The 12,228-nt window shown below is 35.4% G+C and overlaps 1 protein-coding gene across 1 annotated transcript in view; it reads left to right on the top strand.

Moving 5' to 3' along the window:
• LOC104909327 (ephrin type-A receptor 6) overlaps window positions 1-12,228 on the top strand; it is a 450,149-nt gene that overhangs the window by 371,157 nt on the left and 66,764 nt on the right. The window contains exons 7-9 of the mRNA XM_085239360.1: window positions 3,482-3,529; window positions 3,958-4,120; window positions 9,776-9,874. Of these exons, the coding sequence (XP_085095486.1) occupies window positions 3,482-3,529; window positions 3,958-4,120; window positions 9,776-9,874 (310 nt within the window). The remainder of the gene's footprint in view (window positions 1-3,481; window positions 3,530-3,957; window positions 4,121-9,775; window positions 9,875-12,228) is intronic.

The raw sequence follows: 12,228 nt of genomic DNA, 5'->3' as shown, positions 1-12,228 counted from the left end.
GAGTATTCTTGCTGATCATGTTATGTTGATGGAGCATTTTATCATCTTTTCCAGTTTTCTTCTGCTAAACTTAAGCTTTTAATATTGATCGCTACATTGAAAGAAGGGTGTGAGTGTGTCCCCCAACAATAAAATGTAGCAGGTATTACTAATATCTCAGGTATATTTTTGCTTCATCTGTATGTGACTGATGCAATATAATAATCCATGTTGTCTTGACCAAAACATCTAGTGGTTAATAAATTCATCCACCTTTCTTGAAAATTGGATAATACCCAGTGTACTATCAGCAGTGTCTTGTGGTAATTTGGCTAGTTCCAAATACATACGGGGTTCTTGTGTCTTTCATTCTGTAAATCTCATTTTAGAAGAAGACCACAGCCTCCTTTCAGTTGAAAACAGACAAATCTGTCATTGGCATAAATGACTGCTAGTCAACTGAGTACAATGAATCTCTATACACTACTCTCAGTAGTGAATTTTGTTCTCAGTACTCCGTTTTCCACACCTCATTATGAAGTATGATTTAGTACTTACAACATCTAAACTGAGTAGTTTTTCATGAACCGTATTGCTGCTGTTATTTTATATTGCATTCATATTGTTATTTTTTTTCTATTTCAGCTTGTCCCACTGAAATAACCTTGCACAAAAATAAAAAACTTTAAAATAAACCTAAAATAGACAGAAATAATATTATCTAGACAAATAGCATGGGATGTGTTTTTTGTCTGTCACTAAATTTTGTTATGAAGTAGGAACAAACTGTCTTTGCCAACACTGCGTTATTAGATGGTATTTCGGAGTAATTTTTTGAGAGATAAAAACATCAGAGTTTGAAAATACAGTGTCCTTTCTTTGGAGAGTTCAAGCATCCACTCTTTGGAGAATCATCTTATATATGAATCTAGGCCAAAATGGTTGATTTCTTTGTGTAAAATGATGTGAAGTTTCCAACTATTAATCTTTCTGTCTCTAGTTTGAGTAACTTCCTCTTCGAGTACAGGTTTCTGAAACCTTTTTTTCTCACATACACCAAGGTGACAAGGTTTGCTTTTTCATATTTCACTTGCTATAACAAATCATTTACCCTTGCCCATGTGGCAATAATATTTATATGATAGCGTACCTCTCTACATTGTTTTTTGGGCCATATGACGAATGGCATAAGAGGCTATGAAAAGGAAAGAAGGGAAATTGAAGGGCATGGAGATGGAAGCTTCCAGAACATACTGCAGATGTCCCTGTCTGGTGGTGAGGGAGCAGCAAGCCTACCAGCCAAAATACCTTTCACCACTCCAAACGGATGGTCAGAGGCATTTGCTCCTCAAGAGGGTTGCTGTTAGGCACAGCTTGCCCATGTAGAATAGGGCAGAACTGTGCAGTTGGGCTCCATGTATTCCTCTTTGGCCTCACCTAGCAATTTTATTCTTACTCTGTGTAAAATTTACATGGCTTGAACTGGAAGTTTTCTCATTGGGAAGCTCACAGCAGTAGGGGTACTGTTCTGCAGGGCTCTCCCCACCTTGGTCCAGCCACACACATGCTTCAGGTATTCCTGGCGCTGAGTAATGTGGAACCATGCTTACAAATCAGGGGTACTAAGAACCACTTAACACATCATGTTTTTTTCTTTCACATACATCTTTGTACTGATCTCATTTTAGCGTTTGATAAATCCATTGTAACAAATATCGTACTGTTTAAAACATTGTTTGGTATTGAGTGCATTTTGGAGTCTCTTAAAATCAATTCCAAATCTTTTCAAATTTAAACCTAAGTTTATTTTGAGACTTAGAATCTATCCTTTTTAAGAGAAAATATTCTTTCTACTACTGCAATTAAGAAGTGAAGGATGCAATAAATTTACCAAACGTTACAAAAAAAAAAAAAAGTAGTAGAAAAGAAAGAACTTGGATGTGGTGATAGGGCATTTGATCACTTCCAAGTGTGGTTTTCCTGAAACCTGAGCAAAAATCTTCTGTCTTACACTGATTTTGAGCTGGTTACTAGCTTTTTTTAAACAACTTTATCTCTTGGGGTAGAAATTTACCCACTTTACTTAGCCTCATTACTAAGTGAATTAAGTGAATTAAGTGAAGTCTTGTGTTCTCCAAGATTGCATTCCTTGGCCAAGTTATGTTTTGAGATATATTACAGTTCTACACGTGAAAGTTGCTGGAAATTGTACATATAACAAGGCAGTGGAATGGAAATCCCTTACTTTAGCAGATTTTCTGTCAGAATAAAATAGTTTTTTTCTGGAGTTTCTCAGGAAATAAAAGCTTAAAATCCACTATCTCACTCAAACTGAATTTATATCATTTCAATTAATTGGAGAAGTCTGATGCTGAAACCAGTTGTTAATTTTTTTTTATGTTAATTGTAATTACCATTCATAAGATTATTTACACAGTGCCCCAATGTTTCAATTTAAATGCACATTTTTTGAGATTTCAAAATTTGTTAATAGACTCTGGAACAAATCAATGCTTCCTTTTACTCTAGTTTCTCAAATTATTTCCACTGTTTTAATTGAGCATTAAATACAATTATTTCAAATATTAGTCATTATTGCATACCTTCCTTCTCCTTAACAGAATCATTAAGTCATTTTTGTGTGTTTGATTGATTTTTAATTTGATCTTCTTATCCATCTCCTTGTATGTGTACTGGAGGAATACTGATGTACCTCTTGCCCTATGCTGATGTGGCTTTGTTATGCTGTGACTCCAGTTGACTCATTGTGATTACTGTTTGTTTTATACAAAAAATACACATATGTTCAGAACAGGTTAGAAGTTCAACAGTCTAATTGAAAACTGTGTTTTCTTTGCTATATCTCTTCTTTGAACAAGGTTGTTTCCTTCTGAATAGGCTGGAAGCATCCTTTGAATAATACATACATACTCTAATAATACTGCATGTTATAATAAATTTATATGGTGCCCTATGGGTACTGCAGTTGGGTTATTGAGCATATGCCAAGGACAGTTCTGTTCATGTTATCAGTTTGTGGATGACTCCCACTCTAATACAGTAAAGCTAGCCTTAAGGCACCATAGAAAATATTACAGCTTACAGATTTATCGAGTGACTGTAACTAATGACAGGAAATAGACTCTCTTTTAAAACATTTCCTCATTTAAATGAGTCACCAAGAATGTGTCTAGCACTTCCTTTTTGTGCAGCAATCAGTGTGGTCGATCTTCGTACTACAGCAGCTTGTCTGCAGTGGCAATTCCCTGACCCTGTGAGAATCAGGAATTCTCAGCAGATACCCAAAATCAACTGGTAGGAAATAGCTGGAGAATTTCAAAAGTGTCTTTCCTAACAGAGTGTAAAAGTGAATTTCATGTACAGCTACATTACTGCTACCTGGAAAGAGAAATAAAGTTCAACATCAGTGATTCAGCTGAGCCATGCTAAAAGTCTACAGACTTTAAAGAAAAGGTTAATTTTTATTTTCTTTTACCCACAGGTCTACCCACGGATAGCGCCGGCATTTTGGCACTACCTGCGGGTAGAAGTGAGTAGCGGGTATTTGAATACTCCCACATCTTTACTTTATAGCTTATTAGTGCTTACTGACCTCCTAGCTTGTCTATTGTGCAAAAATAGTTAGCTGCCATTCTAGCTGTCATTTTCTGTGAATGTAGTCTTGTACTAATTCCATATTATTTTGACTACAGTGTAATTACTAACCTAAGTCACAGAGATGTGATGTGTTTATATGCAAGACTAAGGACAGAAAAAATGATATCTAAGTCAAGGCCATATCATACATTGTGACTATAGCACAAAATCAAAGTACTGAAATCCATACCTGCACTTTCTTTTATATAAAACACATTTTACATTCATGAGAAGAATTTGGAACTTCAGTTTTGCTATATCATTTTTGTTAAGTTTGTACAACTCAACTTGATATCATTTCTCCCCTCTTTTGTCCCTCAGGAGCATGAGCAACTCAGCTATTCCTCCACAAGGTCCAAGGCTCCAAGTGTTATCATCACAGGTCTCAAGCCAGCCACCAAGTATATATTTCATATCAGAGTCAGGACGGCAGCAGGATACAGCGGCTATAGCCAGAAGTTTGAATTTGAAACTGGAGATGAAAGTAAGTTTTACTGAAAGGAAAAAAATCAAATACAATAGAAGTAGCATTTAATTCTAGAACAGTCAGACATTGAGAGTTTAAATGGCTGAATCCATTCCATATATTTATCACAGAATGACCACTGCTGTTTTACAAGAAGTAAGCCTTAGCCTCACACTTCTAGATTTATTTATCTTTCTCGAGTAACAAATACAAATTTCAGTCCACCACTGCAGCTGAAGGAATGTTTGTTTCTGCAAAATCCCCTGGTTTGCCATAGATCCATTCTTCATTTAAAGAAGGCCTTCATCTTAACCTCTGGAATTATCTTGTGTGAGGTTTCCATGTTACTTAAGTCCAGCAGCTTCATGCGGGTTCTTAGAGCACACTGATGGACTCGTTTCTCTATAGTTTTTAATGCTCTTAGAATATAGTAAAAAAGACATTTTTAGTATGTATTTCAACCTATAACTTTATTAAATTTGCCAGTGAGAATCAAAAAATCCCACGTTCTTGAAGAATATGAAAAAAGGCTCTTACTCTGAGCAATTTTGTATGTTACATATTGCTTGCACCTTCAAAGGAACCATGAACAAGATATTTACAAGCATTTGAGATAAAATGAGTGTAGTAGATACAGCTCTAAAACACTCATTAATGAAAGTGCTTTAATTAACCAATTATGTACACTGTGTTTTTCGTTAGTTTTGGAATTCAAGTTACTTAGGCTAACATACAGACTCAGTACTATACAAGTATTTTCAAGAGCACCCATTTTCATTGCTTCTTAACTTCTATTTCAAAACAGATTTCCAAGTACTTAATGCCTAATTGGACTTTTAAATTTTTTCTAAGATGTTAAGCCAATTGGATTGATAAGGAATTAAGCACTTGGTTGCTTTCAAGAATTCTAGTAGTACCTGTTTGCATCTTATGATGCAAAAAATATTAGCCTTTAGGCACAATGGGTTATAACTGTTAAGAGAAGTAAATGGTAGTAGGAGAAGTAAACCTCCATGAGCCTTCGTTATATATGGACAAATAGGACTTACTCATCTAAATTAGGAAGACTATTGCCTGATTTCTGTCATGAGAACTATTGATAAAAGTATCTCAAGGCTATGAAAGTCCATGCATGGTTACCAAACTCCTCATCTTTTTATCATTTTCCTTAATGCAGCTGCATGGTGAGCTAGAGTAGTGTGCTAATCCAATATACTTATTTATTAATTTTTAATAAGAACAAGTAACTAAAGCAGTAACCTACAAAAAGTTGAGTTAGTTGAGTTGATAAAGCACTGTAGATTTGGATCCAGCTAAGTCAGTGTTATCATTGTAGAAGTTACTGTATTCTTTATTCACCCTTCCAAGTATCAATGTCTGAAGAAGTTCAAATCCTATAGACTTTCCATAATGCCAAAAGTCAAGGGACTGCGTATATTGGAGCACCTTTAGCTCTAAAATCATGAGAGAAAAGACAAAAAGGACTAAAGATGATGCTGTGAAAACCTAAAAGATAACTTAGAAGCTTGAGTTTTTCTCCAAGTTCACTGGATGCAGAGAATGACTAGTTGGGCCACATGGTTGAGTCCTCCATTTTGAGACAGAAGAATAGATCATAGATTAAAGTAGTTTACACAATGCTACAATGAGTTTCTCTCAGAAAAAGTATCATTTTCTCTCTCTGGGAAATACTGTTGCCACACCAATATTAATATGAGCTATTTGGTGTAAAAAAAAGAAATGGTTAATTACTTCACATGTCATGCTTTTTTCAAATTTTGACCTCATTTTGAAGAAACATTGGATTTTGCAGTATAAGATGATATCATAAATGATGCATTGATTTCAGACGTCTGTCTTCCTGTTATATGGGAGCAAAAGTTTGCTATAGAAAAAGGTCTGTATTGTAAAAAATATATTTCAGACTTCACCACTTAAACGTTAAATGCCTTCATGACTTCTAAGTATTCATTGTGAATCTTAATAGTAAAACATGTACATTTATATATTTGCTGTTCACCAACATTTATTGCTTAGGCTTTTTCCTGACTAAAAGTGTTTAATTTGCTACAAAATGAAATCAAAATGTGTGATTGAAGGGAAATATGAACAGAGGAAATGTAGGCTTTGCTTATCAACAGAGATGTGGGTAGAGGGAAATTCTGTAGCTCAGTTTGAAATGGTGCTAGATGAATACCTCTGTTTATTTGAAATGGTCATTCAAAGGTCTGTTACAACTGTAAGTATTATTTTAAATTTAAAAGGAAAAAAATGATAAGTGTACATGGTGGTAAATATTGCTTATTTCAAATGGAAGCAGTGCTCAATGACCAGTCAAATTGTACCTTTATACTCTCCAAATATCTTACTTCCTCAAAGCAGTGTTTTGGAAGTAGGCCTATTCTAAGCTTTAATGTACTATCAGATTATTATGACTATTCGTTTGAACTCCTTCCATAACATTAACAAAACCTCTGTAACTGAAGCTTTTCCAGTCAGCTTATGAAAGCAGATTGAAGTGTAACATCTCCCATAAACACTCTGGACTTACATTCTTTCAGTGATGGGCAGCTCAGCATACCTAGAGGCAGATAGTTCTATCATTTAGCCCTTATACTTTAAAATTTGTCATGTATTTGTGACCTGATTTTGTTTTTTTAGCTTGGATTTCATAATCCTCTTCTCACAAATCAAAAAAATCTAATACTGTAAAAACATGCCTTTTTCATCTAAATGTGAATAGGCCTTTTTAAGGATACTCTCATCTTTCCTATAAGTAAAAGAAATGCTCTGTCCCTCTAAAAGTCATTTTCTCCATAGAATCATTGTAGCTCTCCAAAATTTTACTATCCTTTCTGAACTATAGCATCAGAATTGAACCTGATATTGAACTGAGCAGGAGAAGGAAACCTGTTTATGATACAGTAAACAATCGTAACACTACTTACCTCCTATTAGTTTAGTTTTATTTATAGATCCAAGCACTTGCTGTTGAAATAGAGGATTGCATTACACAACTGATTGACAAAACAACATTTCTGTGGATACTCTTGTATTCCAAGATACTGACCTACTTTTAGATGTAGTGATTGAGACGAGTTGTGCTTAGACTTATTTTGAATGGTCAGTTGAGTGCACATAAATGGTAAGTCACATTTGCTGTCATCCACCAATCTTACAAAGCAATCCAAATCAAGCTATGTAGTAATCTCTTATCATTTACTACTCTGACAATGTGCATTTCAGCTGAAGTTTTTCTAGCTTTTTAATATATATTGTTCTTTATTATTCTGAAAAACTCTAAATAATATTAGAGCAGGACAGACTGTTACAGCTCCCTCAAACCGCAGCTATTGGAAACAAGCTACTTTGTGAAAATTCCACACTTACAATTACTTATTGTGGGCTTTCAATTAGCCAGATTTTAAGTTAATGTGAGCTATACTGATTTCATAGGAAGTTAACATTTTCATTAGAAGACTGGGAAGAATAGAATCTTTAAAAAGTATTTGTTTTCAAAATGAATTTTATCCACCAACAATCCCATAAAAATTACAATAAATACTTCAGATTTTGAGGTTTTACATGTTAGAATACAAGCATCTAGAAGAAAAATTCAGGGACTGATTCCAGGAGAACAATCAAAGGTATTCCATTTATCTTGCTTGAAAATTGACGTATCTTGTTAATGAATAGTAGCATAGTGAGCAATCCATAATGCAGATTTTTCTTTAAAGTAATGCAACAAATGTTGAGTACTCAGTTGTGACATTTGTCTGTCAATGCCTTGGGCAGAACAGTGCCATCATGCCTTCTCCAGTTTACTGGTTGAAACATTATCTATGCTGCTTCAGCTTTGTAGGATAAAATAAGATACTTCATAACTAGGACCACCAAGGAGTTTTGGTAAAATTATTAAATGTGGTGCAGAAACAGAAAGATCAACTGCGTAGGAGCCATGAAAAAGCAGTCATGCAATGGTGGTCAGTTTTTTAGGAAGCCCTCCAACCTCCTGACTAACAAACTGAGGCAATCATTACTTGGAGAGCATGATAATGGAGAAAGAACTCTTCCTGATGCAGAGACAGCTATAAGAGTAACATTTGTACTTCCTGAAGGGAAATGTAATTATCTAGAAAAGTCAGAAAAATTGTCTTTTCAAGGAAGTAGGGATGGTTGAATGGATACTGTAAGAGATTTCTTCCACTATTATAACTAAGAGGCTGCTGCTGGGAAATTTCCAAGTAACAACTTTGCAAAGCATAGTAATTACAGCTTTTGACCATGTTCCTCATTTCCATTATTAGCAGTCACCCTGTTTCAGCAGGGTGGGCTTTTCTTGTTTGGTTGGTTGGTTTTTAGAATAACGATTTAAAGCTTTCTTTTTTTCCTTTTTTCTTTTTCTGAAGGAATGTTTCTTACAGTGTCAACTCAGAGGCCCTGGTGCCTATAGGAATCTGTAAAAGATTGAACAATTTACTGCTGGTAGGCAGTGCAGTGTTTCCATGCTGTGACTGTCTTTTGCAGGGCTTGTTCTGAATCCGAGGGTGGTTTCCATACCAGGCTTCCCATCATCAGGAAAGAAATTTGTATCTGACAGAAAACTTGGCTTGTCCTAGAAGGGGTCTAAGGGGCAGACTTCATGGGTGCAATGCAGGCTACAGCTTCAGCTGAACAGAGTGTGGCAAAAGTAACCACACTATGATTTTAAAAAAAATAATGTAGACTTTTAGATGACTCAACTACATTAGATTAATAATTTTATAAACAAAACAAAAAACAGAAATTATAATAGAGTAGCTCGATCTAAGGACTGTAAGAAAGTAATTGGTCTGAAAAACTCTGTTCTTGTGGAAAAAGTAACTTTAATTTCTTTAATAGAGACGCAGATGGTGATTTTCTTGTACTACTGGATCTGTTGATCCTCATGTTCTTCGTTCTATTCCCACATCCACAACACTCATCTGTAATTTTTCAGCCTCAAAGCAGGCTATTTTGGATTTGTAGTCAGATGTGAGTGAGACTTTGAGATCCATTTTTCGGAACTCCAGAGGAGAGTCTTGAGTCATTGATTCTGACAGGATTCTCTCCTGTATTGTTTCAAGCACTTGCCTTGATTCATGCCGTGTTAGAGAATCTGTCTCTAGGATTTTTAGAAATACATTAAGTTGCCAGTGCAAATTTGAGATTTTTTTTTTGTCAGAACACTTAATGTTTTCACAGTAGTAATTCCAATTCCTAAATGAAACCAACAAACAAATGAGACTGCACTTATCTCCTATTTAAAAACTACCTTGCTGTATCCATCCCCATGGCTGCTTAGTCCTGATGTTCATTCAACAGTAGTCAGCACTGGATACCTCAGGGTGTCTTATTTTAATCTTGAAATGTTTCCTTACTGTGTTTTATATTTTCAGCCATTTGGTCTTCTAATATGAGCTTACCCTGTCTGGTTCCCAGAAATTCCAGAGTCTTTACTTTTTGTCTTAATTTGCTAAACAAGAGCAATTCCTTGCTCAGATCTTAAGTTTTTATCACAAGCTTTCCATTCACCTGCTGGTCAGGAAGTTAATGTTATTGGCAACACTTTGAAAAGAAGCTTTTCAAGTCAATTTATGCAAAGAATTAATACAAACTTATACTAGTAATAGTATTTCATTTCACTTTTAAAAGCCCTTTTTAAGATTGCCGTTCCATTGCCTGCTCCTTTTCCCACATCCCCTCTGAGACTGGAGACCATCAGCTCACAGGAACTGCAGCACTTCTGGAAAGGTAAAGGTAACCCTTATTAGACCTTTTATTTTTCTTTCCTATTGTTCTTTAGCTCTGTTACTTACAGTGCCTTGTAAATCCATCTGACAGTCCGTTACTGTCTATTAGAGCTCCAGTTCTCACCATCCATACTTATCTATCTCACAGCTACTCACTATTATCTGTCTAGCTGTCTTTCTGTCACTACTTTATCTTTCAAACTGCTGGAAGGTCTGCTGCCTGATAGATGTCAAACTGAAATAACTAAAGCATGTAGCTGAGAGACAGAGGAGAGCTATCATTAGGGCTTCCAGACCTTTTATACCAAATATACAACTTTCTGAAAGATTTTGGGGACGTTTGCTCAAAGAAAAGTGGAAAATAGAACTGGAAGATTCTCTCTTTCTTTTATTGTCTTGTGCTGTGAATAAAATTTATGCACCATTTCTCACAGTCTTCCAAGTGAGGAAGTGAAGAGGCATCAGATATTTCTCTTCATCCCAGAGAGAAGGGGATGTGCAGGTTCCTCTACACACTTGGGTGAAGAACCCAGTGAGAAGTTGAAACTGAGACAGAGCTTGAATATAAAGAATAACTGGCAGGATCAGAACTGATCTCAAAATGAATTTTCTTATTTAGCAAGGAAACTGTACACATTATTGAAGCAAGGAATCTGGAATGATGCAGTTAGGAACTCTAAGTGTCATTTTAAGCAAATAACGTACTTCTGAGTAGATCATGAAGAGTAATATGAGTAAACAGTTTGTATGAATAATACAATTTGGGGTCGAAGTGTGTATGATATGTGTGGTAGTTTTATAATCAGTGCATCACTTTGTGTCAGTGGTACCTACACTATGCTGAAAAGTTCTGATACCCAAACCTTATGCGGTACTACCTAGTCATCTGCTGGGTAACTTATAAATCCACCCTTATCTTTGCCTCATGCCACTCATTTTTAAAAGTATGCTTTTGTCAAAATAAACGTGTTGAGCAGATGGCAGAAGGAATGAAACAAAATGCCATACATAACAGCCACTCAGACAGGTACTAAGCTCCCTCATGAGACATCTCTGGAGCAGAAGCCTGGGAGACAAATCCACCTTTTGTATCTTGGAACACCATCAAGGTTTCTCTTGAGGAGAAATACGGGGACATATATAAATATGCACAGATGATGGAGAGGAAAAATGACATAAAAAAACAGGAAATGACAAAAAGAGAGTAAAGAATAGACACAACAAAAACAATACCTGCTAAAGCCTTTAATAATAATAATAAATATAAATAATAATAATAAATAATTACAACGTGAACATTTCCTTAATTAGGACAGAAACTGAAAAATGAGAAAGAATAGAAAGATCAAGGGACATGCAGAATTTTATTTTGGACAGCAAAAATTGTTCAAAAATTGTCATTATTGAGTTTCCAATATTAACACATTCTCCTTGCCTGGGGAGTGTTTTGTGGAACCTGTGTGCAAGGATGCTGTATGCACATACATGTGCCTTTGTAGTTATCTATGCGTTGTTCACTGCACTGTGCCTTCATTGATTTCTAGAAGGATCACTTCAAGCAAAAATAAGTATTTCTATCATTTTGCCCTACCTGCTTCTCTGACAGTTTTTAACAAATCCGCATTTTCCAATTATACTTGTCTGTCATTTGACATTTTTATCTGACAAGTAAATTAAGGTCATCAAGATGTTTCAGGCTTGAAAGGCCCTTTATAATCGTGTGGACTCTGGCATCTCTACCAACACAGTGAAATACATATGCTAGAAACAGAACAAACATTTTTAAGAGTATTCAGTCTCAACTTAAAGGTTGAGTTAGACACAAAAAGAACTGAATTGGTGGGGAACTTCTCCCCATTCATGAACTTGACTGTGGTTCCTGATAGAAAATGTGTATATTATTAAACTGATAGCTTGTAGTCAGCTTTAACTAAAACTCCAACCAGCTTCATCCAGCAGGAACAATCCAGGACAACAGCATTTTTCATTTTAGTATCTAGCACAGGGCCTTTCTAGACAATAGGATCAGTTCCTACATTTCCACCCAGAACTCAAATTGTCTTGAATGAAGGCCCTGAGTTTTTTTATTTTAATGAAATGCTGTTGAAGAAAATCTCAGCTAATTTATCTGAAAGCATCCCTTGCTAAAGTCACTATTTTTGCACTCCTTTTCCTATTTAAAAATAAATAAATAAATAAATAAATAAATAAATTACTTGTAGTTTGTTCTCTCTCTTCCATTATAGAAATGGAAACTGGGCAAGATATTGTCATTGAAAACCTCCCTTACCTGTTACAACTTCAAACTGACCCTGTCCATCTTTACAACATTTATCATAACCCTTGCTAATCTGA

This window comes from Meleagris gallopavo, chromosome 1, assembly GCF_905368555.1.
Source record: "Meleagris gallopavo chromosome 1, MGAL_WU_HG_1.1, whole genome shotgun sequence".
Taxonomy (NCBI): Eukaryota; Metazoa; Chordata; class Aves; order Galliformes; family Phasianidae; genus Meleagris; species Meleagris gallopavo.
This window is presented reverse-complemented; position numbering and strand designations above follow the sequence as displayed.